This window comes from Oncorhynchus nerka, linkage group LG14 (assembly GCF_034236695.1).
Source record: "Oncorhynchus nerka isolate Pitt River linkage group LG14, Oner_Uvic_2.0, whole genome shotgun sequence".
Classification (NCBI taxonomy): Eukaryota; Metazoa; Chordata; class Actinopteri; order Salmoniformes; family Salmonidae; genus Oncorhynchus; species Oncorhynchus nerka.
In genome coordinates, this window is record NC_088409.1 from 64,381,516 (window position 1) to 64,409,263 (window position 27,748).

Below are 27,748 nucleotides of genomic sequence, written 5' to 3' on the forward strand. Positions count from 1 at the left end.
TTCATCTGACCGGTTCTGACCATAGACATTAATCTGTCCAAAACTGGGGGGGATTAGGTGTCTCACCAAACATCTACTTTAAATAGAATGTCATGCTGCTCTGTATACTTGTATTTATAATCAAAATAAAAATGAATGTTCCTCGGGTACAAACCACTGACAATCTGAAATGGTCCACCCACACAGACAGTGTGATGTAGAAGGCGCAAGAGGCCTCAAGAGGCTGAAGAAATTTGACTTGGCACCAAAGACCTTCATAAAGTTCTACACATGCACCATTGAGAACATCCTGTCGGGCTGCATCCTCGCCTGGCACGCTAACTGCACTGTCCACATCCGCAGGGCTCTCCAAAAGGTGGTGCAGTCTGCCAAATGCATCACCGGGGGCACACTGCCTGCCCTCTAGGACATCTATAGCACCCGGTGTCACAGGAAGGCCAAGAAGATCATCAAGGACCAAAGCTGGGAACAAGAGACTGAAAAACATCTTATATCTCAAGGCCATCAGACTGTTAAATAGTCACCACTAGCCAGCCTCTGCACAGTACCCTGCCCTGAACTTTAGTCACTATTTGATCTCACACATGTTTGTGACGTAGAAACAACACTTATTCAAGCAGTTTTGTCCAGTGTGTACATGTTGCATAAGCATGATTTAGCCTACTCACACTACTCTATAAGTAAACTAAAAAAGATAAGGTGTACAGCTGATGTGCAGGTATGATTTATTTGTTTTATTTATTGAGCTCATGTCTCAGTTCTAGAAGGAACATGCGAGTGGACCAGAAGCAGTGCCCTTTGAGCAAGTTGTTGATTGACAGACAGAGCTCATTGATTACACACACAACCTGAGACTAGTACGCTACTACTACAGTATTATAGTAGGGAGCCGATTAGCCTGGACAGGTAACACAGTCAAATCTGAGCAGGTAAACTCCTGCATATGTGGCATGAAAGAGCAGACTCATCTGAGCAGGTAAAGCAGCAAAACCTCAGCACGTGAAAGTCATGAAGTTGTGGGGTGACACTGGTGACTATCTCTTTGGATCTGTGAGGCTGGAGGCTTTGAAGCGGTGGAGGGCAGGATGGGGCTATCCCACCACTCTGCTGTGCATCTATGGGTTTTTCAGTACTGTGAAACCTATAGAACCTTTCCTCATACCTTACCTGACAGGTCCAGACAAAAACCTGACAGTGGAAAAGGTAAGCTACTACAGTGCTAAAATGTAAATAAAATGTTGTCATTCCTGCAGTTTTGGGATTTTGAACAGCACTATATCTATGAGGAGACCATGGAACAAAGTAACACAGGCTCAGTTGTAACAGCCTGATAATGGAATGTTATTCAATATACTAATGCTTGGTTAGTGTCTCTACATGCCTAAGAAGTTTGTTTAAATTAATCAATTATCTTCGGTTTTATCCTAGCAGCCTCTCTTTTTTTATGTTTGACCTTTGGAACGTTCTCCATTTTTAATTTGTATAGTTGATGATAAGAATTATTGTTGTATTTTCTCACAAGATTTAGAAAAGTATTAGGCTCCTATGCGGGGGTTAGTTGTAACTCAGTACTTAAAACCTTATGGTATTTAGACATATTCACATAATTATATAAAATGTCACTTCTTTACATCAGGTTTAGCAGTACAACTAAGAGAATACCTTAGAAAAAATTAAAGTCAAACTCATACTTTTGAGTATTAATATAAATAACCTACAGTGCCATGGAAAGTACTTCCCCTTTTCACTATTTTTGCATATTTTTGATACTGATTGTCAGATCTTCAACCAAAACCTAATATTAGATAAAGGGAACCGGAGTTTACAAATAAAAATGTTTATACTTATTTTATTAATTTAATTAAGAAAGTTATGCAACACCCAATTCCCCTGTGTGAAAAATTAATTGCCCTCTTACACTCAGTAACTGGTTGTGTCACCTTTAGCTGCAATGACTGCAAATAACTGCTTCCTGTAGTTGTTGATCAGTCTCCCACATCGCTGTGGAGGATTTTTGGCCCACTCTTGCACGCAGAACTGCCTTAACTCAGCGACTGCTTGTTTGAAGTCCTGACACAACATCTCAATTGGTATTAGGTCTGGACTTGACTAGGCCATTACACAACTTCAAAATGTGTTACTTTCGAACCATTTTAACCATGTACACTTGATTGTGTGTTTAGGATCATTGTCTTGCTGCAGGACCCAGCTGCGCTTCAGTTTCAGCTCAGACAGATGGCCTGACATTCTCCTGTAGAATTCTCTGATGCAGAGCAGAATTCATGGTTCCTTCTATTAAGGCAATATGTCTGGGTCCTGAGCCAGAAAAGTATCCCCAAACTATCACATTACCATCACCATGCTTGACCATTGGTATGAGGTTCTGACTGTGGAATGCAGTGTTTGGCTTTCCCCAGTCATAAATGGGACCCATCTCATCCAAAAAGCTGACTGTAGTTTTTGCATAAAAGTACCTGTAAAAACCTGGACGATCATCAAGACTCTTGGAACAATGTTCCATGGACAGATGAGTCAAAAAGGTATAACTTTTGGGATGACATGGTTCCCATTATGCCCACTGTATTTGGAACAACATATCGATTCTTCAGACATTGAGAATAGTGAAGAAATGCATGCTGAGAGAAGCCACTCTGCAGTGGGCAACATTGGGCCTTCTACGCCATCAGAGAAAGCTGAAGATTTATAAAATAATGATTAGAATATAAAAATAATGATTATATGATTATTTTCAATGATGTTCTGATTTAATCTCAAATCAAATCAAATTGTATGTCAAATGCCCCGAATACAACAACACTCAGTGAAATTCTTACTTGCAAGCCCTAAACCAACAATGCAGTTAAGAAAAATTCAAATGTAAATTAAAATAACAAATATTTAAAGAGCCGCAGTAAAATAACAGTAGTGAGGCTATATACAGGGGGTACCGGTACAGAGTCAATGTGTGGGGGCACAGGTTAGTCGAGATAATTGAGGTAATATGCACATGTAGGTAGAGTATAAAGTGAGTATGCATAGATAAACAATGAGTAGCAGCAGCTTAAAAGAGGGGGTGAGGGGACAATACAAATAGTCTGGGTAGCCATTTGATTAGCTGTTCAAGAGTCTATTGGCTTGGGGGTAGAAGCAGTTAAGAAGCCTTTTGGACCTAGTCTTGGCGCTCCGGTATCGCTTGCCATGTGGTAGCAGAGAGAACAGTCTATGACTAGGGTGGCTGGAGTCTTTGACCATTTTTAGGGCTTTCCTTTGACACTGCCTGGTATAGAGGTCCTGGATGGTAGGAAGCTTTGCCCCGGTGATGTACTGAGCTGTACGCACTACCCTCTGTAGTACCTTGTGGTCGGAGGCCGAGCAGTTGCCATTACCAGGCAGTGATGCAACCAGTCAGGATGCTCTCGATGGTGCAGCTGTAGAACTTTTTGAGGATCTGAGGACCCATGCCAAATGTTTTCAGTGTCCTGAGGGGGAATAAGCTTTGTTGTGCCTTCTTCACGACTGTCTTGGTGTGTTTGGACCATGATAGTTTGTTGGTGATGTGGACACCAAGGAACTTGAAGCTCTCAACCTGCTCCACTACAGCCCCGTTGATAAGAATGCTCAGTCCTCCTTTTCTTATAGTCTTCAGTTTTTGTTGGAAAGGAAAGAGTTAACACTGAAGGATTTTTCTTTGCTGGTCTCTGGGAAGATATATCTAGCTAGTTAATTCAGCCACTGGCTAGGCCATCAGAAGTTAGATAAGGCCTCTGCCATTCAACTGTTTTAGGGCAAAATTTTGTAGTAACAGTGAAATCAACCAATCACATTTTGAGTTGAGTGGGACCGTTTTTACAAAAACGTATGGATACTTCTGCCTTGAAGGTCAACAGGTCACTGCACAATAGTGAACAGTAGTTTTCCCACAGTCTTGCTAGCTTTTTTGTTGGCTAGTTTGCAGGAGATGCAGCAGATGTTATCAAAGAGGATGTTGGTGCTAATTTGTTAGATTCTAACTTTCAACAAGTTAAGTTTCAAATGATCATCTGGTGAGTGGAACTGTTTTTTAATTCAACGTGCTTGCTGTTGTTTGCCATCTCTTTGAAAATAACTTGTGTGTGTGAAACATTGTTGCATCTAAAGTGGAGCTGACAGCATTTTAGCTAAATGGAATCTTATTCAAATCTATTCATATACACCACCAGGAATATGATATTTTTTTATTTTAATGTGACAATTGATCACTTAGATGGTCATTTTCACCTTTTCATAAATTCTTAGAATGTTTGGGAATTATGGAAATTAAGGCATTTTGGGGCACGAGTGGCACAGCGGCCTGAGGCACTGCATCTCAGTGCTAGAGGCATCACTACAGACCCTGGTTCGATCCCGGGCTGTATCACGACCGGCCGTGATCGGGAGTCCTATGGGGGCGGCACACAATTAGCCCAGCATCGTCCGGGTTAGGAGAGGGTTTGTCCGGGGTAGGCCGTCATTGTAAATAAGAATTTGTTCTTGACTTGGCAAGTTAAATAAAAATGTTATAAAAAAATTGTGAAAATTCTATAGCAATATAGAGCGGGAAAGTGATTGTGCATTTGGACAATTAATAGACACTGCACCAAATAAAACCATCTCTTGTCCAGGACCGGAGTCTACACAGACCTGTGCGTTTAAGCCATTCAGAGCTACAGTAGACCTTTATACAAACAAGTAATTTGCCACACGGGCCTGCCATCATTCACTTTGAACTGGACTTTGCAGGCTGTTGCAACCGCATGCATTTAGATCATTAGAACGCATTTGCCAAAAGCCACAAAAAAACACTTGAATGGATTTCTGCAAGTATGTAAACACCATGGGAGTCCTAAAACAGTCCTATTGCTCAAACAACCATGAAAAGGTATATTTGATTTGAATTGTGGCCTCATCTTTCTGCAGCTTGCCTGCCAATGCATGCTTGTCCCAGACAAGCATCCAAGCTAACTGGCTAAAGTTGGCTAGCTTGCTACTTCGACACAAATGAGAGAACACCGCACTCAGACCATTGTAGTCGCCGTAGCAGAGCTGGTTAGGTGGGTTTACTTGTCATCTAGAGCGTTCTTCACTAACTATTACTTTTTTTTTTTGCCTGTTTACGGACACCAGTCATATTCATTAGTTGTTCGCGTTCGTAAATTCATCAGTTGTTCTGCACTCTGGCACTCACACACACAATCGGAATAGATAGCCAGAGTGAATTTGTGAATGCAAGAGATATGCTAACTGTATAACAGTCATTCAAGTTCTTGCTAGCTAACCAAATGACACCTGCATCTCTAGCTGTGTATAACACCGAAAAATGTCTGTTACCCACTCCTCCAATGGCTTGACCTTACATCCTCCTAGCAGCTAGCTAGATATCGACCTAACGTTAGGCTCTGTGTTTTTAGCTTGCTACATAAATAGATACGCTAGCCTATTAGCCACATTATAACTGACTTGCCCTTGCTAGTTTGATTTTATTGACATTCCCAGCCTTAGTTCAGTGTTGCCAACTCCTCACAGCTATTGGCTGTCCTAAAAGTCGCTAAATGATTGCATCAGTTAATTTGCATATTTGGCCATGTAATTGTGATGGACGCTGTAGGAATAACGTTGTGGGAGAGACAAAAAGGGAGTAAAAAACACCCTAAATATGTTTAGAACTACAAATGAGCAAGCTGCAGAGAGTGGCACACACAGCGAATAAGAACCAGATATTTGAGGCCAAACTCTTCCTTCAGCACTTTATGGACCCCATTGTTAATCCCCGTCATAACAGAGGCATTGTCAGTCCCTATCCCCAGGAGTTTCTCTTTTTTAAGACAACACTTCTCGGGGAAAGCTACAATTAGCAAGGGCTATAGATTTGGCATCTCCTCCCTCCAACTCAACAAGCCCCAGTAATGTTGATACAATTGTCTGCTTGGTGTCACTAAAGTACCTTATCAATAAACGGCTTCAACCAGCCTTTTGAGTTCAGGGTTTGATTTCCACTCCTTTCTGTGTTTTTCGGTGTACAGTTTACACTGAAACATGATGAGCTAGAGAGTTTAGCTTATGTCACAGAGAGGCACACACACAGTTGACAAGGTGAGTAAGTGTCTGAGGCAGTGTGAGTCAAATGCAGCGATTTATTTTTGTGCAGTGATTTATTTTAGACAAAGAACATTTTACATTTACATCCCGCCCTGAATGTAAGCCAGGGCGGGATCAGCCTGCTGTGGCTTCCTGCATGCGTGATTCATTTGCAGTCTGGACGCAGAGGGGTGAACATCTCCTGCTCTGCCTGCAGCTGGGAGGGACTGCTGTGTGAGGACTGGGATGCCGGTGAGTGCTTTGGGACGGGGGGGACGGGGACGATGAGGCCCACGGCAGCACCCGCTGCTCATTGAGAAGCGTAAGAAAGATGTGCTTTCACGTCAGTCTCCAAAAGTCTCCAATAACACCAGAAAAAGTCACTAGAGTTGTCCCTAGTCGATTTTTAACAAATGTGTCGCTAAAGGGGTCTGAATACTTGCTAAATATAGCGACTAAGTCACTAAATTGGCAACACTGCCTTAGTTACATTCGTCCATTTTTGTCCAGACTATTCAGTCATTGAAACTGAAACAGTGCATGCCGAATGCAGGCAACAATGTTCCAGGCCAGCTGAGTGTCAAGCTGTGATTTACAACCTGATAGCAAAAAAATGTAGACGACCAAGAAATGTAATGGTGAATCCTATTATTCATGCATTGAACTGCATCCATCTTTTCCAGCCAACAATTTCTTCCTTAGTGTACGTCATGGAGCGTTAAGTCAAATATAACCTCTTTTAAAAAAAAAAAGTAATGGTTGTAGTAATGATTGGTACCTACTGGCTTATTATGTATTTTTGTATTCTTAACATCATTGTGTGTGACTGTTGTCTTTCCATTGGCCCTATGCAGTGGTGCCTGGAGAAGTAGGTATTATGTCGTTCCCAAACGAGTGAAAGAAAGGCACCCTTAAATATGGATTTGTTTATTTATGAGTTTTCCTGTATATTTTTCAGATTTCCACTCTAAAAACCACACTTTGTTAATAGAGAAAATACAAACATTTCATGGTCTAAGAGTCCACAGCAATGCTTAAACCACATCAAATCTGATTGGGTGGGCCTGTCAGGGCTTGGCTCCCCAGTGGGTGGGCCTCTGTCCACCCAGGCTCATCCATGTCTACACCCCTGATGCAAACAGTACATGATGACAAATTGCAAATAGCCTACTAACCAACACTTTGGACTAAACCTGTTCAATACCTGGTTTGCATACCTATTGTTGCCTTAGTTAGCAGTTACGTGTAAATATAAGTTGAAACGTCTTTCCTACCCTACCAGCTACCGCTGTCAATCTTCTGTGAGCTGCTCCATGCCAAAACCATTTGGGAGCTGCACACTCTTGCTGCCTACAGATCATATTCCGTTGAAACTAGGCTGTGTGCGGCGCGCATGTGAATACACTGTATTTCACGTGCTTTGTGATCGTGTAGGCTACTTTGTGCATGATTTCTCTATTGTACTACATAATTGAAAATCGTATACCTCCACTATACTACTTTGACATGCATCGGTAAAGATTAAGAAGTGAGTATAAGCAATGCCCACTAAAAAATAAAAGGGGGTATACGGCTTTTACCTGTGTATACCCACCTCTACACCACTGGCCCGTTGTGTTTTACAAAAGGTACACTCTCCTACATTGAGTGGAAGCTGATAAAGTTTTTTTACCCGACCGGTCTTGAGTTTGTTATTCAATTGACCATTTAAAAAAAACAAGGACCCATACATCTTGAAAAAAAACATACATGCACATGAAGAAAATAGGATAACACAAAGTTTGGGACTTATTTCAATTGTGGTCCTCTTGAAACAAGATGGCTAAGATCAAGCACGGTTGAACACAGTATGACAGCTAGATAATAAAACATAACATCTAATCATTGCAGTTACATCGTAGGGTACATTCATATGGGCACAGAATACAACAAGTGTTTAACTTTACTTTTAAAGCTGCCCAGAGAGGACATCGTTTTTATGGGAAAAGGCTACACATTCCACTCTGAGGCTCCAGTATACAAGAAAGTACCTTTCCCAGCATTACTCCTCAACCTGCATAAGCATACCGCACAGGGGCATTGGGTGTTACATAACTTTGTTTATGAAATCAATTAAATAAGTATGCAATTGTTGTGTTATTTGTTCACACGTTTCCTTTATCTAATATTAAGTTTTGGTTGAAGATCTAATAAGATTCATTAGAAAGTGGGCAAATACCTTTTCCCAGCCCTGTATATTAATGTTGGTCAATTTAGAGTTTTTGGTCAATATGAAATTCATAAAATATCAAATGGAAATATTAGTTGTAAATTGTGAATTTTATCCAAATATCAGTTTCAAATCATAACATTTTGCAATTACCCTTATTTTTTTATATATTTTTTTACTATTGAAGACAGTGTCACATTAATCCCACAGCTTGTTACACACGGAAAGTTCAGACCCCTTGACTTTTTCCCCATTTGGTAACGTTAGCCTTATTCTAAAATTGATTAAATTATTTTTTTCCGTTGTCAATCTACATTTACAAACAATACTCCATAATGACAAAGCAAAAACAGTTTTTTTTGTTGTTTTTTTGCAAATGTATAAAAAAAAGAAAAGGAAATATAATAAGTATTCAGACCCTTCACCCAGTACTTTGTTGAAGCACCTTTGGCAGCGATTACAGCCTCGAGTTTTCTTGGGTATGACGCTACAAGCTTGGTACAGGTGTATTTGGGGAGTTTCTCCCATTCTTCTCTGCAGATCCTCTCAAGCTCTGTCAGGTTGGATGGGGAGCATTGCTGCATAACTGTTTTCAGGTCTCTTCCGAGATGTTAGATTGGGTTCAAGTCCGGTCTCTGGCTGCGCCACTCAAGGACATTTAGAGACTTGTCCCGAAGCCACTCCTGCGTTGTCTTGGCTGTGTGTTTATGGTCGTTGTCCTGTTGGAAGGTGAACCTTCGCCACAGTCTTGAGGTCCTGAGTGCTCTGGAGCAGGTTTTCATCAAGGATCTCTCTGTACTTTGCTCTGTTCATCTTTCCCTCGATCCTGCTGCCACCACCATGCTTCACCGTAGGGATGGTGCCAGGTTTCCTCCAGATGTGACGCTTGGCATTCAGGCCAAAGAGTTCCATCTTCATTTCATTAGACCAGAGAATTTGTTTATTGTTGTCAGAGTCCTTTAGGTACCTTTTGGCAAACTCCAAGCGAGCTGTCATGTGCCTTTTACTGAAGAGTGGATTCCCTCTGGCCACTCTGCCAAAAAGGCCTCATTGGTGGGGTGCTGCAGAGACTGTTGTCCTTCTGGAAGGTTCTCCCATCTCCACAGGGGAGCTCTGGAGCTCTGTCAGAGTGAGCATTGGGTTCTTTGTCAAGCAATTGATTTATATTTATAATCTCAACCAATACCATACCAATCTACTGTATTTCTAATCACGGTAACCCTTTAGTTGACACTGAGCGTCATAACACATTATGATAAGGTCATAACCATGTGTTAATATGTCATAACAGCTGGCGTAACTTGTAACAACCTGTCATATGGCCATAACACTGTCATGGCCCATATAGTGTGACCAGTTGTGAATATTGACAACTACATAAGTGTCAAAACAATGTTTTTTCCCAGCCAAGAAGTATCCTTTCATTTGAAAGTTTGTTTAAGTCATTTGTTGTTGTTGTAATGAATTCTGTTCACTGTCATGCTTTTTTCATCGATTTTAAATGACTAAAATACACCGTCAAGAAGCCTTTTGACCCTCCTGTGTCACTTTACTTGGACTAAGAAAATACACTTTGACACTGCCTAGAAGCATTATGACCAACATAATCATATAAGCAAGATAGCCCGATCACGTACATGCCCTTATGTCAGTCAATCAAAAAGAGTCATCAATACTTCTCCTGAAATCTGCTCCTGCATTCATCAGCAACAGAGCATTGTGGTAGGTGCATGTCTGACATCAATTTGTGAGCAATTACAATGGTAATTTAATATGGTCAATTTCAGAAAATATTATATAACAAGGGGCATACTTTTGACAAGTAGGCTATGACAAGGAAATGCAATGTTTTGCCTTGTGTGGTAGGTTGACACTCTTATGTAGGCGTCATAACCAGCCATAAAATGTCACAACAGGTCTTAATATGCTGTATGTGTCATGACAAGTTACAACACATGACATTTTTATGACTGTGTCAATGTGTTATGACGCTGCTGTCAGGTAAAGTGTTACCCTAATCATTGTGAGTCAATGTACCAGGTGTTATGACGCTGCTGTCAGGTAAAGTGTTACCCTAATCATTGTGAGTCAATGTACCAGGTGTTATGACGCTGCTGTCAGGTAAAGTGTTACCCTAATCATTGTGAGTCAATGTACCAGGTGTTATGATCCCTTTATTGCCGGCTTGATAAAAAAAAGTGCAATGTATTGAATGACGTGAAGAAATATAAAGAAAGTATTCTTGGTAGGGTCCACTGATGGCGCGTTCCAATGCTTTTCGGGAACTCATAGCTCCCAATTGGTGAACTCTGGATGTCATCATGAATGCATTTGAGTGCTTGAAATCTGAAAAACTATTAAACTAATGAGAAACTAGATGGCTAAGCAAGATAATGTTGCTAATAAATTAGTTAGCTTGCTTACGTTGACAATGTGTCAAGCCATAGACTATTGGACACATTACTAAGGTTGTAAATGGCTATGTCCGCCATCTTTTGATGTGAAGGTGAAAGGTCAGGCATCGTCATTCATTCTGGTCTGAGTTTCCCACTTGGAACTCCGATTTGGAGGGTCATTTAGTGGGTTTTCCGACTCGGGAATTAATTTCTCAGACTTACCAATATGAACACACCACCAGTCTTTGACATCATTACCATTTACCTCAGGTGACCAATGAGATTTTCCCTGTGTGGACATACTCCTACCTGGCTGTGCTGATGCCCGTCTTCCTGCTCACCGATTGGCTGCGCTACAAGCCCGTCGTGGTGTTCCAGTGCATCAACCTCTTTGTTACCACGGCAATGCTGCTCTGGTTGCAGGGAGTGGCAGCCATGCAGGCAATGCAGTTTGCCTACGCCGTGGTGACAGCCAGCGAGGTGGCCTACTTTTCATACATCTACAGCATAGCGGAGCTGAAACACTACCGCAAAGCTACCTCCTACTGCCGTAGTGTACAGCTGCTAGGCTACACGGTGGGCTCTGTGCTGGGACAGTTGCTGGTCAGTTTCAACCTCATGTCCTACAACAACATCCTGGTACTTACCCTGGTGTTGATCTCCATCGCCCTGGTGACTTCCCTCTTCCTGCCCATGCCACAGAGAAGCATGTTCTTCCATCGGAGTCAGGAGAGGCATGAAACTGGAAATGTAGAAGAACAGGACGCCCAAGAACTACCAGAGGCCCTAGGAAGAGAGGACATGTGTGCAGTTGATGGGGAAATGGCAGAGTCCCCTGAGGAGCCAGTGAGAACTAGGAGCTGCAGCCAGGTTCTTATCCAGCTGTGGAGAGACTTCCTCCAGTGTTACTCTACCAGGGAGCTGCTGTACTGGTCAGTGTGGTGGGCACTTGCCACCTGTGGCTATAACCAGACAGTCAACTATGTTCAGGTGCTGTGGCAGCACGTAGAGCCATCCCAGAACTTCACAGTCTACAATGGAGGGGTGGAAGCTGTGTCCAACCTATTTGGTGAGTAGCCAAAAACGCTTTAGACCCATTTCCTGGCGCCACCATGAAACATTGTGTGCGCAGTTCGAGTCGGCTCTGACTGCGACCCACGTCCTGTGCCAGGCCAGAACTTCCCAGGGAGGCAAAGTTAGTTAACATAGCGGCACAGAGTCAGTGTGCGGAGGGAGGCACCGGTTAGTAGAGGTAATTTAGGTCATATGTACATGTAGGTAGTTATTAAAGTGACTATACATAGATAATAACAGAGTAGCAGCAGCGTAGAAAAGGGGGGGGTGCAATGCAAATAGTCTGGGCAGCCATTTGATTAGCTGTTCAGGAGTCTTATGGCTTGGAGGTAGCCTCTTGGACCTAGACAACCAGTACCGCTTGCTGTGCAGTAGCAGAGAGAACAGTCTATGACTAGGGTGGTAAGAGCGGTTACAAGTCCAACGCTCTAACCACTAGGCCCCCCCCCCCACACAAAGGTATATAGCAACATCATGTAAAATGTTAGGGCTCAGAGCACTGTGTTTCTTGCAGGAGCAGCGACAGCCTATGGTATTGGTTTCACCCAGGTGGATTGGGCCCAGTGGGGCGAGTTGGCTCTGGGTTCATTCTCTGGCCTGGGAGCTGCAGCCCTTTTCACGATGACTTTCACAGCCAACATCTGGGCCTGCTACGCTGGCTACATTGTCTTCAAGTGCCTCTACATTCTGCTCATCACCATAGCCATGTGAGTGCAAATACAGTAATGATACATTAAGAACTGCTGCCGTCTGAAGAACAATATGCCTCATTTCACATTTAGAAATTCCCTTTTGATGGTCAATTGTTAAAGGGACATGTTACAGGGACCTTACACTCCTAAATCAGATGTTTTCATACCGCCAAAGTTGTCGAATGTCAATATGAGTGCCCATCCCACACCATTGGTTATGTAGATAGATCTAGTTAAACATCTCATGCCCAAATTAATGGAAAAGATAATTACATGGTGCCCGATTCAAACTACTACGCCTTTCTTAATAGTTACTATTCAGACTTACCTTATGCTGGCTTTGCAGGCGTGGTTCCCTTGCATACGCTAAAAACCCTCCTACTTGCAGGCCAAACATTTTCTCGTGGAGTTTTCATTCAATATGGTTTTCAGTACATTTATCTAATGCCATCCATTTAAATTTGGGGTAGCTTTAATTTCAATTCCTCCACAGAGTCACTAGAGTATAATATGGAGAGAACATTCAGAATATTAGGGATCAATGAAAGAAAGCCTTGTAAATACACTCATATTGGTCTCCTTTTCAGCACCAATTGGTCAATTTAAAAAAATACTCAGATCTTGTATCCTTAATAATCCCCAATAACCATGGAACTGTGATGACAAAGGGTCCAGTCGTTGTGAACCATGCACCAGGTTTAAACGGCTACATGTGGTCTGCGTCCCATAATGATTCAAATAGGCTACATTGCCAATTGTAATACGTTAGCCTAATATGGTCCACTATTACTAGCGAACCTCAGGAACAACCACACAAATGTGACAGATGAATGGTAAATTAACAATGGAATGAAATGATGTCAAATGTAAAGAAACTAACACTAAAGGGAGTTATAAATGTATTGGTATAACTGACGGTGGCTACCGATTGTGGCAAATACAAATTGTAAAAAAAATACAGTGAAAAGGCGTATAATTCAAACATTCTAGAAATCATAAAACAACTTGGTAGGTTTGGCACTATACTGTCATATGCGCATGTCTCCAAATTGCATCCCTGCAGGTTATAATACCAGCATTTCATAAGCATCAGTGGGAAAATGGATATATCCCAGTTTTCTGGCATATGACTGGTTTCACATTTGTCTCCAGCAATCAGAGGGCAAAATATATTTACAATCCCCTTATCTCAACAACTCAGTCATTTACCTAGAGTTGATTAATTTGTCAAATTACAGTGCATGGAGAATGGTTTATTTCTATTGGGGGGAAAAAATTACATTTCTCAGAACAAGACAGGTTGCTCGACGCCATTCATTGTTTCATCATGCGTGAAGGTGGTGGAATTATGAGGGAATTAAGCAAAGGTCAAAAGGATATCTTTAGACATACCTCTGTCAAACCAGAATCTCTGAACAAATACCTGGCTGCAAAATGTGGAGTAGAGACTAATGTTCCATATCTATTTATTCTATTCATTTTAGATTGTGGGATATAGCTGGATCTTTAAAAAACTAAATGGCCTGGGACGTGGAAACCTTTTTAGATCTGAAATGTAAAACAATTAACCTTAAATATTTGGTAGAGGGAAAAACATGTGCCCTCTTTCCTCCCAGGTTCCAAATTGCTACTGATCTCTCTATGGAGAGATATGCACTGATCTTTGGAGCAAACAACTTTGGGGCTTTGGTCCTTCAGACTATCATCACATCCGTTGTGGTGGATGGCAGGGGGCTGGGCTTGGGCATCATCCCACAGGTGAGTTAACAGTTCCAAGTGTCACAGGACAAAAAGACCTGCTTGCTAGCCCTACAACTGAAGAATAAGGGGAAAAAAAACATACCTCTCTCCACTCTTTCTTGCAGTTCATCATTTATGGAAGCTACTTCTCAGCCATCGCTGTCATTTTCTTTCTGAGAGGTGTGTACACGATAATGAGAGTGCGGCAAAGCCACAGAGACTCCACCACTGCAGAGGAGGAGCCTCCAAGTCTGAAAGACAGTGACACTTGCCCTGAACAAAGACTGAGCAGAAGAAACTGACCACTGGGCCCTGGGTCGTGTTCAGTAGGCACAGAATGGGAGAAAACGTTTTGAAATGGAGAGTTTCTACCTGAATGTGTCCAAAAATAAAGCACATTTTTGTTTTCTGTCACAAAACGTTTTGGTACATTGTGCCCTACTGAATTAGACACCGATGACATTCCAGTCTGTTTGTTTGATATTTTTTACACAGTCTATGGTTTATTCCAGCAGCCATACTCCTGAGCAAGATCTCCACATTCAGACTGCAACATCTTCATAGTGACATATATATATATATAGATCAAATATTTAAATATGAAAATGGAGATGTACAGTGCAGCAATTTAAAGGCATGGTTTCGTCATTCTTTTTAGTTAAAATTCACTTTAATATATATATATATATACACACACACAAACACATTAACTTAAATCTCTTTAACACCCAAAGTCAGTGGTCTTCAGTCTATATTGTGGTAAACCACCTGGACAGGTCAGAGCATAGGTGAGAGCCAATTCCCTTCCAGGTGGAGCCTCTGCCCTTGGGGCCAATCACAGAAGAGGAGAGACTCCTCCCCCTCTTCTGTAATAAATGATAAAATGCATGTTCTCCTCTTTTTCGCTGTAAAAATAGTCCTAACAATATCATGCTGCACAAACCCCTTTTGGTTACTCTTTACAAATAAAGCAACTCAAAGCAGTCTTCTCAGCTTTTCCAAATAACATTTCTGCCCTTAAACTTGTGTTAAATGTACAAATACAGATATGCACAGAGCTAATTTCCACTAAGAAAAAAATATTTACAAAATTCCAGTGTAATGAATGGGAATATTTTGCAATAACTTAGTATCAGCCAGTTTGAATATACATATGCCTCAGCTGAGTCCGGGCCAGTTCACAGGTTAGATAGAGGATGAGACCCTGTCCCTTTAACACATTTACATTTAAGTAATTTAGCATACACTCTTACCCAGAGAAACTTACAGGAGGAGCAACTAGGGTTAAGTGCCTTGCTCAAGGGCACATCGACAGATTTTCCACCGATTCAGCAACATTTCGGTTACTGCCCCAAACGCTCTTAACCGCTAGGCTTCCTGCCGCCCCTAACAACCCCTCCCTCCACACACCTTTACGTTGTTTTGATTTTTGTTGCCATGGATGGTGTCAGTTACGTCACTTTGTTGTTATCATTGTTCTTAAAACATAATACAAAATACCAGTTTTAGAAACAGTGTTTGTCTTTTTAAAGCGTCTTGTAAAACAAAACAGTGCAAGAGGTGAGAGCGGAGCACGCCAGTTGACAACACCCTAGTGGTGGAAGTTTGGGTGGAGCAGCGCTATAAGAAAGGATTTGTTGAAGAGCTTCCTGAGGGGTAGTGTCCTGAAGGGGCGCCCGCCTGGAAGGACGACAAAGAGAGAGAGAGACACAGAGAGGGAAGGAGAGCCATTAAATCACCACTAGTGAAACTAACAAGTCTGGACATTTGGTTGAAAACCACCTGATTGTGCCACTCACCAAGAAGGGGTTACTAGAGACCCCGGGTGCAGCCATCGCCTGTCCAAAGGGGGTTACCACAGCCTTGGCCTGTCCATAGGCTGAAAACCCCACTCCTGGTGGACCAGAGAAAGAGTTGAATAATCAAGGTTTAAATGAAAAGGGTACACTACACAAATTCATGCAAAGCAAACATGCACCCATGCAAACACCCACACACACACCGTTGGGTTGCTGGGGATAGGCCGGAGGCTGGGGGAAGGGGGCCTGGCCAGGGAAAGGAGGTTGGAAGGTCCCACTGAAGCTGGTGGGGAGGTTGTAGGTAGCAGCGGTCCTGAATCCGGCTGGCATGCTCATGGACCCTGTGCCAAACGTGGCTGCAAGATAGGCGGGAGAGGAGAGGACACTCAATCTACACAATATCACATCAGTTACACAGAGCTCACGCTATACAAGATCACTGCTAAGTGCTAACGCAGACCACAAAACATCTGCACGCACACACACACCCCTACCTACCTCGTCAAGCTATAATCACACCTGACACCAGGTTAACATCGGCACACAACCTGAACTAAAAACACCTTTACACTTAAAAACACAGAGAAACAAACACAGCAACAACAAAACACCTACAGAGACTAGCTCTATCCATAACATAATCAGAATTCAATTAGACAGCATCTAGCACACAGCTACAGTACTAAAGCACTCAGGGTAGAAGCACTCTTAGCAAAGGCAGTGTACAGAATCCAGGAGGGTGAGAAACAATAAGAAGCTTACAGTCAAGATGGTTGTGCAGTTAAAGGATACTCTTAAATGGTTATCTGGCAGTTTGATGTCCTTCCAACACCAGTTTACAACCTCAGAGCTCAGCTGGAGGACATACATACCGCCAACAGCTATAGTCTGAAAAGCTACGACTGTTAGTTAGGCTATTTCTCTAGGCCAGCAAGGGGCAAAATGGGGTAATCAGCGTTGCCACATCACTACAGTCTGGGAGCATCAGTGAGGGCAATAGTGAGGGTAGAGGGGGGAATTGGTGAGGGCAGCTGAGGCATCAGGACCCCCACACTCACAGATACAGTAGAAGCAGCACTGGGGTCAGGGCACACAACACATGCACAGTCGGCGAGACAGTCACAGGACGCTCTGGAGAGCTCTAGGAAGCACTGCCAGAGTCAAGACACAGGGAGGCAAAGAGGAGGGGAAGGAAGGAGAAAAGGAGTGAGCTGGAAGAGGGGACCTACCAAAGTGGGCTGGAGGGTAACCCTGCCCATGCAGACCCCCAAACAGGCCTGTCCAGCATCACGAGAGCAATCAGACAGAGCCATTATCATTTGCGCTGATACACCTTCACACTCTCTTTACAGAAACACTCAGTCACCAATCAGTGTCTTTGATTTACTCTATGCAAGACTGTTACTACTTGGACTAGATCCTCATTTAGCTACAGACAATTGTTAGTGAATAAGGCTGCCGTCTTGTAGCAGCCGAGCCACCGGCAATCGACTTAGAGATGAATACAATTAGCTGAGCGATGAAGTGAAGACATCTGGTTCGTAACCTCATTATGACCTCTGATGACTCATGACCACGAGTCCTCTCACAGGGTTTCAGGCGGTCACAGTCATCCTCCGTGAAAGTAATCCAAGAATAGGGACTTGAGATTTCGGTTGGTTACTAGGCTATTATGCGACGTAGAGAACCTTTTACATGATCGCCTGCCTCAGTTCATTTGGGAGATTTCAGCATGGTGTTCTGCACGACCTCAAAACGGCCACTAACCACTGATAGTTAGATCAGCTTTAGTCATAGAGATGTACGTCAGAGCTCATCTAGTATCTTTGCAATGGTGCTGCCCATGAGGCTTTGGGTGCGCCCTCTTATCTAACACAGTGGCCACGCCGTATACCCCTACTTGCGTTCTGAATAGTGCGTTGATTGGGTACGAGCAAAATAAAATGTTTTAGAGGATGTGATATTTAGAACATTTTGAAAGCGTTCAATTCCAAGACATCACACTCACTTCGGCTTTGCGTCTAGAACGAATTCCCTGCATGATATTGAGGAAGAGAATTGTCTTTTCAGACTACCACGTGATCAGACGTAATGTAAAAATGGCGGGGAACCCAATTGCGCATTACATGACGCCTTCTCAGTATGCGTGCCTAGTATGTTGAAATCCGTTGCTTACTGCATACATTTTTAGTGAACAGTATGTTCCATCTAAACAGTATGTAGTATAGTTAGTACATAGTATGACATTTTTTTGTAAATAGTAAGAAAAATGATTTCAGACACAGCCTATGGCTTTAGTTTCAAGTACATTGGGTATGCAAGACTTCCGTGGCGTGTCCCCACCTGCTGCCGCCACGGCCCCTGCTCTCCCGTTGCTCTGGAAGGGGTTGGTGGTGGCTGTCGCCGGGGCAACGGCTGCAGCAGCAAAAGGGTTTGTTGACAGACCTGGCAGAAGGGAAGAGGAGACATCTAACTCCTATTAGTTCATCTCTGAGTAGCTAAGTGTCTACAACTCTGGAGAAATGTGTTGCGGTCCCATTCTAATCCACCCCATTCTCCCCGAAGTGTGCACTCATTCACTCGCCCTCACTCCCATGCTTACACCTACCCAGTGGTTTTTAAACCCAAGAGGCGAGTGAACTAGTGAAGCGCACACTGAGGGGGAAAGGGTAGGGATGGAAACACACACATGGAGTGATGTCACTCACCTCCAAAACCCTGGGGCATGCTGGACATGCATTGCTGTGCCTGGGCTGACGAGACTCCTGTCACAGGGCCAAACATCCCCCTGGGAAACAACAACGGCGTTAGAGTGACCCCATGGACTCAGCATGACAGAGGCTGTATCCCAAGTGACAGCATATTATGCCTACATGGTCCCTAGCAGTAGTACTAAAAGTAGTGCACTTTTAGAGAACAGGGTGCGATTTGAGGTGAGAGGGCTGAGTGTCATTTTGAAAGGCAGACCTACTTGTTGATAACAAGAAAGTTGATTTATATATTTACAAAGATGTCAATATGAGACAGACAGACAGAAAGACCTCAAGGCATAGACTAGAGGGTAATGGAAAGAGGGTGAATTCCTCGGATGGCGTGTTCTCGTACCCTTGTGAAGTGCTAACGGTGTTGTAGACGCTGGTGGCGGGGGCCGACGAGCCGAACACGTTGTCCAGCTCGGCCAGCGCGGCGTAGCGGTCTGCCGCCGACGTACCCGTCAGCTGACTCTGGGGGTGACGCAGTCCTGCCGACGCCCCCGGGGGGAGAGAGCCCGGAACCCCACTCGGGACACTACCTCCTGAAAACACACAGACTGGTTCACAACACAGGGGGGCACTGTAGAAGCTCCATCAGTCTCCTACACCCGGCAGCGAGGGCAACAACACATCACGCCCACACAAACGAGACCTGACCCTGCTCCTCTACCAGGCCTACATCGAGATAAATATCATAACTGACTCAAACTTTTCTGAGCCTTTCATCTTCAAAAGCGCCACGAAGGTCTGCTTCACCGTATGCATATTAACAGTAGAATAGCCGGGACTCGATGAATAGCCTACCAATACCCGCCAGTCTAATAAATCTATGTAACATCCACAAATAAATATATTCATATTTCGTTTAGGGTCATAAAAAAACATGCTACTAAGACAATTTATTTCAAAAGAACAGAATAGTGTTTTAAGATGTATTTATCTGTGCTATAGTAGCTGAGGCTACGGAGGCGCCAAGTCAATGAAATGAACTTGTTCATTTAACAGACATCACATGCTAATATTCCCCAGGCCTTTACAATATGAATATGATGGAATATAAGAGAATACAAAGAGAAATAAGAGATAAGAGAATACAAAGGAAGGATATTTCTCCAAATGGGTATTTGCTTATTGTCATCAGCAGGCATGGAGCTGTGATTATTCTGGATAAAACATATTCTGAAAAGGGAGACTATCTGTAAAACATTGTGTTGTTTGGCAAAACTAAGTTAATTAAAAACCTTGGAATAAGGTAAAGCAATCAAAATGTCTGGCCTGTATGGATCTCTGTAATATTATTTTGAAAAGTGACCAAGCACCAACAAACGTCAAAAAGATGCCCTCTGGTCAAACTAGCATTAAAAAGGCAACAATGGCTGACAGTAAAATACTATGACATCATGCAACCCCAACGTGCCATACCATTCCGCAGCACCCCGCAAGCTGTGCTGTGGTATGACGCAACCTTTAAATGAGGACGCACTGACCCTGCTCGTTCAGAAAGGATGGGACCCGGACTTTATCTATTCTACACCATGCATGAGCTCATCGTCCCCAACCCATTACATTACATTTACATTACATTTAAGTCATTTAGCAGACGCTCTTATCCAGAGCGACTTACAAATTGGTGCGTTCACCTTAAGACATCCAGTGGAACAGCCACTTTACAATAGTGCATCTAAATCTTTTAAGGGGGTGAGAAGGATTACTTTATCCTATCCTAGGTATTCCTAGGACAGCCGTCTCACTCGACGCATCTTGAAGTCTGCCAAACAGAGTGGGGGCTCGCAGCAGGGACAGGTTAACCTTGCTCCGTCTTTGTCAGAGCTAAAGATGGTATCCAGGTCAGCCAGAGCTGCGTATCTATCGGCGGGGACGCTAGTAGTGTCTCGGTCTACCGGCCCATTGGGCGTTCCTGCAGAGGAGGCGTTACGCTGGCTCTGGGAGGAGGAAGTGAAGCATCCAGTTGGCACTACAGGATTTGGGGAAGTGGTCAAAATTAGCTAAATATCTAGCGTTAACTAGGCCCCCCGAGGCCGTGCTACCTGCGAGAGAGAGATGACAGAAAGGAGTCACATGAGGGGCCTGGGGGTGGCTGTGTGTGTTCCTGACTGTGCAGCATAAATTTGTGAGGATGGATTGAACACTGTGCTACAGGAGGCAGGCAGCATCTACAGAGTACAGCAGTGTCATCTGTAATTTCCAACAGCGCCGTGCTTCATCTGACCTGAAATCAATGGAGAGGATCTGCATTATACTGTTGAGTAGTATAACAGTCAGATCTAAATGTGGTCAACGGTGGCAGACTTGAAATGAGCCCAACGGCAGTCATGCGCCTTAGTCTGACTGTCACAAGAGCCACACAGTGGCTTCAAGTGTGTTTGTAGGAAGATTGGTGTCTTTCTTAGCAATCGTCTCACACGGAAGGTTAGTTCAGCACAGAGACCGAGGTTAGGTCACGGTCTGAGGAAACAGCGTGAGAGTCGAGGTTAGGTCACGGTCTGAGGAAACAGCGTGAGAGTCGAGGTTAGGTCACGGTCTGAGGAAACAGCGTGAGAGTCGAGGTCAGGTCACGGTCTGAGGAAACAGCGGGAGAGACCGAGGTCAGGTCACTGTGAGGAAACAGCGTGAGAGTCGAGGTCAGGTCACGGTCTGAGGAAACAGCGTGAGAGTCGAGGTTAGGTCACGGTCTGAGGAAACAGCGGGAGAGACAGAGGTTAGGTCACGGTCTGAGGAAACAGCGTGAGAGTCGAGGTTAGGTCACGGTCTGAGGAAACAGCGTGAGAGTCGAGGTCAGGTCACGGTCTGAGGAAACAGCGGGAGAGACCGAGGTCAGGTCACGGTCTCAGGAAACAGCGTGAGAGTCGAGGTTAGGTCACGGTCTGAGGAAACAGCGGGAGAGTCGAGGTTAGGTCACGGTCTGAGGAAACAGCGGGAGAGACCGAGGTTAGGTCACGGTCTGAGGAAACAGCGTGAGAGTCGAGGTTAGGTCACGGTCTGAGGAAACAGCGGGAGAGTCGAGGTTAGGTCACGGTCTGAGGAAACAGCGTGAGAGTCGAGGTCAGGTCACGGTCTGAGGAAACAGCGGGAGAGACCGAGGTCAGGTCACGGTCTGAGGAAACAGCGTGAGAGTCGAGGTTAGGTCACGGTCTGAGGAAACAGCGGGAGAGTCGAGGTTAGGTCACGGTCTGAGGAAACAGAGGGAGAGACCGAGGTTAGGTCACGGTCTGAGGAAACAGCGGGAGAGACCGAGGTTAGGTCACGGTCTGAGGAAACAGCGGGAGAGTCGAGGTTAGGTCACGGTCTGAGGAAACAGCGGGAGAGACCGAGGTCAGGTCACGGTCTGAGGAAACAGCGTGAGAGTCGAGGTTAGGTCACGGTCTGAGGAAACAGCGGGAGAGTCGAGGTTAGGTCACGGTCTGAGGAAACAGAGGGAGAGACCGAGGTTAGGTCACGGTCTGAGGAAACAGCGGGAGAGACCGAGGTTAGGTCACGGTCTGAGGAAACAGCGGGAGAGTCGAGGTTAGGTCACGGTCTGAGGAAACAGCGTGAGAGACCGAGGTTAGGTCACGGTCTGAGGAAACAGCGGGAGAGTCGAAGCATCATCACTTCACAGGGTTTGGTTTGAGGGAGGAACCTGACTGTTGCTATGGGAATGAGCAATCCTGTCTACTCTCCTGTCTCAACAAACAAACACACCTACAGTGAATTACTGAATCACCTACACTGTTACAAGATCTTAGTACAATACACAGGTGGAGAAATCTCTTGATTTTTTAAAATTAATAATCTCAAATCATTAAGAGGATTTTCTGCAGGATAAGAGTTCCAGAGGACGAGGTAAAAGTTGCCCATCTTTTCTTTCCTACACTGTTGGCTGCAGTTTAGACTGCATGATATCATGTTATTTTGCACCAATGGCCCTGTACTTCTGGATATGAACAGGTCAGCAAACAACGAACAGCATACAACACACGCATCCACAGACAGGCACACACACACTCATCAATAGGAACAACCATAAGCATTGATATGGGAAAACCCCTAGAGCCTACCAGACAGACAGAGTGGGGAGAAAGGTGTTCGCTAGAGGCTGAGCCCAGTGAGAGGGAGAGAACTTACTGTGAGCACCTGCACCCGGGTGAGGTAGAGCAGTGCCAGCGGTGGCAAACTCACCCACACTGCGACTGGATGAGAGGGACGTGAACGCTGGCAGCCAAAACAGGATGAGGGCAGGGGGGTGAGTACCAGAGAAACAGGGTGAAAATAAATAAGAGAAAGAAATATAAACCAAAAAGGGGGGAAAAGTGTGAACGTCACCCAAAAGCAAAACCAAATCATAACAGAGAGAATGGAGTCGGTGTGAAAGCAGAAGCCAGGCAGTGTGGTGGTCAGTGTGGATGAGAGAAGGAGGAGCCTTTGAGAGAAAGGGGTGCATCTCCATAGTCTAAAGTGGTTTCCTCTCCTTGACTCCTCATCTGCACTCTGCACAGATCTGAAAACATATAGGATAGGTGCAAACAGATTCTTTCAGATCAGTGCAGATGATGGAAAGGAGACAAGGAGAGGACGCCACTGTAGAGTGCTGCGATGCACCCAGAGAGCAGTGCTTTCCCATCCACCACTGCGTAGAAGTCATCTGCAGACAGTGTCCGGCAGAGGGCGGTGTGGTACATTCAAAACTAATTCCCTTGGGAGCCAGTGAGTAAGTGTGTGTGTGCCTTGAGCAGCCAGCTAGCAAATAGAGCCAATGAGAGTGAATTGTTGTCATTAATGCTAACTACAACACAGACAAAATGGACACAAACACATGACAAGTAGGAGTGAACTGATGTGAGTGTGTAACACAGAGACAGAAAGACAGAGCCTCTGGGAAAGGAGGAAGAGTGCCTAACAGTGACCGGTGTGAAAATGTGAGCGTGTGTGAGATAGAGACTGGCTATGAGAGGTGAATGGAGCATGCTCTACCTGTATGTGAGGTCTGGAAGGGGGCTTGGGGTGCCGAGGAGAAAGCACCCGATGGACCCGCGCTCCCAAACGCATCAAAGTTAGCAAAGTCTGCGTTTGCGTTCTGAGCAGCTGGAGGTTTGTACCAGGGTCAGACACATAAAATCAAGAGACAAACAAAACAGGACTCAATGAATGAGACGACTAATGGTCACATGACACAGGTAGCAACCCAAATGGCACTCTATTGCTTTAGTGCACTACTTTTGACCAGTGCTCTGGTCAAAAGTAGTGCACTAAATAGGGAAGTGTGCGCCATTTGGACAGAAAATGACAGAAATGACACAGAGATATGGAACTAAACTAGATGGCTAATGACAGACTAGCTAATGACAGACTGGCACCAGATGACAATGACCATCCAAAAATGGATGTAATGATGATAGGTTCACATTCTCCTATAGAGCACTGCTCTGACCGAAGCTCATGTTCCCTTCTAGTGTGTGTGTGTCTGCCACTGTCCTGGTTCAATGTAAAACATATTTTAAATGAAGCACACAGTACATCCATTGATTCCACGCTCTCATCGTCATGGCAATTCTGAATAATACAAATAATAAATCAACCAAAGCAGAGTTGGTAGAATGAATAATTTAATTGGATCTCTATAGATGTTTGAATGTATAATGTTTGGTTGGTAAGTGTAACAGTGTTCATTTGAAACCCCATTTTATTTCCTTGCCATGGTCATTCTATTCATGAGAATTCAATTACATTTCAATGTGATATCACAGTCGAGAAGAGCAACTTCAGCAGAATGTCGAATGTTAACAGGCACCAATGTTGACTTGGAACTCGGCAACCACCTCAAGACTAGATGTCGGACTTGGCTCTGCTATCGAAGATTATAAATGGTTCACAAATTAACTTCAACACCCAGTAATTTCACCAGTTCATACCATGGACGGCACAGAGACGCATCTTCCTGCGAGAACTTCAAATTCCATCAATGGTAAGCATCAAATACTGTATTCTTACCATGATTTGGTTCATTTCTGTCTTTCCATTTGGCTTATTATGGAGTATTTCTCAAATTCCATGTAGATAAATGGAATTGGTTTTATTGTTACTTTAGGCCAGGTCCCCCCGAGTGACTCATAGATCTGGCGTTTTGAGTGTTTGTACGTTCCAGTCCCTAAACATGGCCAGCTTCTGCTACCACAACCAGCACCTGCCTGAGCAGGAGAAACATCTGTTCTACAAGAACATGGGAGATGATACACAAGGTGGAGATCTGCAGGAAAGAGAGGATGAAGAGATGGGGAAACTGGAAGCCATTCTGTGGGTGTTAGGAGTGGACTGCAGAGACTGGCTTCCTGTGACTCTCGGATTTATTTAGTTTAAGTAGTAGAAAATAGGATAGGAAAGGGTTGATAGGTATAGAACGTGTGATAAGTGTGTAGGTTATCGTCCATTTTCTATTAAAAAAAAAGGAATCATATTTCAAGTACCAAATTGTGATGTGCTTTTAGAGGGCGTGCATGTGTCTTTCAGCCTCGCGTAGGCTGACCTTGGTGCAGCCTCTCTGCACAAAGGTAGAACTTTATGGCTCTTTGAGGACGAGAAAACGTTATCCTCTGAGCAAACAGCTTTACGTTGGCCTCAGTACTCAGACTGACCGCCCATAGCCCTATGAGAACTCTAGTATCTGGCGATGCTTTACATAGATCAGTGTGATGGACAACGAGGGGGTTAAAAACGTATCCAAAAACGTGGAAATCAACCAATCCGCCATCATTAACAAGGGAAAAATCAAATGATTTATTATTGAAATAGCCTGGGCAACCGAGAAAAACAGATTGGTACAATTTAAGGCCATGTGGCAAACCATAATGCAGGCACTAGGAAGGGGGGTGTGAACATGCAGGCACTAGGGAGGGGGGTGTGAACATGCGGGTCTGGGCAGAGGAGATGACGTCGTTGTTTGTGTGCAAGTTGTCGTTCTTATGTCTATATTTGTATCGTAAGATGAAAAACAAAGTGTGGTAAGAAAAAGTGAAGGTCCATACTCTTGAAATTAAGGAAATCAAAATGCCTCTAAAGGGTCTTCCACTACCATAAAACAGACTTTTGCTGAAGCAAAACACCCAAATACTCTTCATGAAATTGACCTCTTTCTAATTCCATAACTATGAGTGGATCATTGAGTATACGCATCATTGACCAATGGAGTCTAAGCACTAGAGATGTAACCACTGTGCCGAGGGTTTCTCTAACACAAGGTGTAGTGACCGCTCCGGGGACCGGTGCAGCTCGTGCCACTCCTCCTCCTTACCTGGCTGACTGTTGAAATGTGCAAAGTTGGCAAAGTTGGCCGCCGAGCCTGCTGCAGTCTGAGAGTGGGGCGGCGCGGCGAAGATGTCTCCGCCCAGGTCGCTGAGGAGGTCAAACTTCTTGTCGTGGAACTGCTGCTGCTGGCTCAGCTGGAGGGCCTGGGCCACACGGCTCCCCACCGGAGACTAGAGAGACAACAGGGCTGTGTTCATTCGGGCATGCCGTAGCAAAACGCTTTGCAACAGAAAACAAAAATGGGCGTTTCTTATCGGACAGAAGTTTGGATGGAACCTCCCTGATTCACTCCATTTCGTGCTAAATATGACCCAGTTAACTCACAGAGAGACAGACACTTCAACCATGCAGAAATAGTTCACCTGGATATCCGCACTTCACACAGGCCATCTTATCGAAAGCAACTCAACAAAAATATATGATGTTTTGCCTACTAGAGCCAGGAGGGTTTCCTGAACACATCTTTCCAGGGTAAACTCCCTGGGCCCTACTTCAGGTCAGGAAAAATGTTGTACGGCCTGTTATTAGCCAGCTGAGTAACCAGTGTGTCTTACTTGACTGGGCGTGTGCTTGTTGAGGTGCAAGGTGGGGGCCGACTCTCCCAGCAGTGTTTTGAGGGGTCGGACCTCGGGGGTGCTGCTGGTGCTGCTGGCTGACGAGCCGGAGATGGAGGCGTGGACAGAAGCCACCACTTTGGCCTGCTCCGGGGGAACAAACCTAAATCACAACAACAACCATGTTCAATTGGTTACACAGCAACACAGGCTTTCATTGAAATGGACTCCTATAACCCAGCATCTCAGAGCAAGTTTTCAATGATAGCATGCCGGTAAATGCCGCCAGCCGCCACGGTAAACGGGCTTGTCGTCAGAGTTAAAATAAGTCCAACTTTTGCCATCGCGTTTCCTACCGGATGTTGATTTGCACTGTTTGTTTACTGATATCATCATAGCAACGCATACAGTCGTTCCGCCACCCTCTTCCTTGCTGCCTTGTCCCGCTATGCTGACTGGTATGACAGTTGTGTGTAAATATTAGACTTTCCTTTTGGATTCAACTAACGCATACAGTGACCCAGACATCATCCACCAAATACATCTGGGTTGTTACTGCTGCAAAGTGCCTTGCTGCCCCTTCTGACCAGAGCTCTATGGACTACAGCAGCCTCTCACCATCTCTTCTTCTCGTATTTCTCCTGAAGGAACTCCTTGACTTTCTGGGGTTCCCTGAAGTCCGGTATGGAGGTAGTTCTGTCGTCGTAAAGCCCCAGCCATATCTGTTTGCATGACTAGAGAGAGAGAGAGAGAGAGAGAGAGAGAGAGAGGGGACGGACAGAGAGAGCAGAAAAACACGTTTGGTGAAAAATGAAAGGCGAATAAAAGTCACATGCAAATCAGAAGATGTGGTTCATCACCTTTACAGAGGAAAAAGACAAACGTGAAAGAGAGAGAGAAAACCCTTCAACACCTCCAGGCCAAGACAGCTGCAGCAGAATGTAGCACATTCAGGGTCATTCCAGGGTGTCTCTTGGGAGCCCGGAAATGGAGCGATCTACAGACAACTTGCCAAGGGATAAGAGATGTTACAGTATACATGGATATCTAGCATTTTACAATTAGACACAGACAAAAAACGAATTTATACTGAAACAGAGAGACAGACGGACAGGAGGAGAGACATGAGGAGAGGCGAG

The 27,748-nt window shown here is 44.4% G+C and overlaps 2 protein-coding genes across 9 annotated transcripts in view; one reads left to right on the forward strand and one right to left on the reverse strand.

Annotated features, from left to right (window-relative positions):
* The first annotated feature begins 2 nt into the window (after positions 1-2).
* Positions 3-14,671, forward strand: LOC135559482 (thiamine transporter 2-like). 2 transcript variants are annotated; one of them, XM_029680803.2, is made up of 5 exons: positions 3-1,203; positions 10,969-11,767; positions 12,287-12,479; positions 14,081-14,222; positions 14,330-14,671. In XM_029680803.2, exons 1-5 carry the CDS (start codon positions 1,009-1,011, stop codon positions 14,504-14,506), a joined length of 1,506 nt encoding a protein of 501 aa, XP_029536663.1. In that variant the 5' UTR covers positions 3-1,008; the 3' UTR covers positions 14,507-14,671. The 2 variants fall into 2 exon arrangements, with proteins under 2 accessions (XP_029536663.1, XP_029536665.1); XM_029680805.2 differs by having other exon boundaries at positions 3-976.
* A 181-nt stretch (positions 14,672-14,852) lies between these two features.
* The window catches only part of LOC115141691 (arf-GAP domain and FG repeat-containing protein 1-like), a 30,173-nt gene continuing 17,277 nt past the window's right edge, over positions 14,853-27,748 (reverse strand). Inside the window, exons 3-14 of one of the 7 annotated variants that reach the window (XM_029680796.2) lie at positions 27,228-27,343; positions 26,610-26,772; positions 26,042-26,225; positions 23,728-23,838; positions 22,882-22,968; positions 19,109-19,298; positions 18,712-18,791; positions 18,347-18,472; positions 17,233-17,280; positions 16,207-16,359; positions 16,004-16,098; positions 14,853-15,884 (exon numbers count right to left, since the gene is read on the reverse strand). In XM_029680796.2, the coding sequence (XP_029536656.1) occupies positions 15,825-15,884; positions 16,004-16,098; positions 16,207-16,359; positions 17,233-17,280; positions 18,347-18,472; positions 18,712-18,791; positions 19,109-19,298; positions 22,882-22,968; positions 23,728-23,838; positions 26,042-26,225; positions 26,610-26,772; positions 27,228-27,343 (1,413 nt within the window). In that variant the 3' untranslated portion in view covers positions 14,853-15,824. Of the gene's footprint in view, positions 15,885-16,003; positions 16,099-16,206; positions 16,360-17,232; positions 17,281-18,311; positions 18,473-18,711; positions 18,792-19,108; positions 19,299-22,881; positions 22,969-23,727; positions 23,839-26,041; positions 26,226-26,609; positions 26,773-27,227; positions 27,344-27,748 lie in introns of those variants that run through there. The other 6 variants (XM_029680797.2, XM_029680800.2, XM_029680799.2 and 3 more) reach the window with 6 other exon arrangements.

Bases quoted from the DNA above. Each gene is read 5' to 3' on its own strand.
- LOC135559482 (XM_029680803.2), top strand. From the start codon at position 1,009: ATGAAGTTGTGGGGTGACACTGGTGACTATCTCTTTGGATCTGTGAGG. The intron at 1,204-10,968 runs GTAAGCTACTAC...CATTTACCTCAG, and splicing joins AAAACCTGACAGTGGAAAAG to GTGACCAATGAGATTTTCCC. The intron at 12,480-14,080 runs GTGAGTGCAAAT...CTTTCCTCCCAG, and splicing joins CTGCTCATCACCATAGCCAT to GTTCCAAATTGCTACTGATC.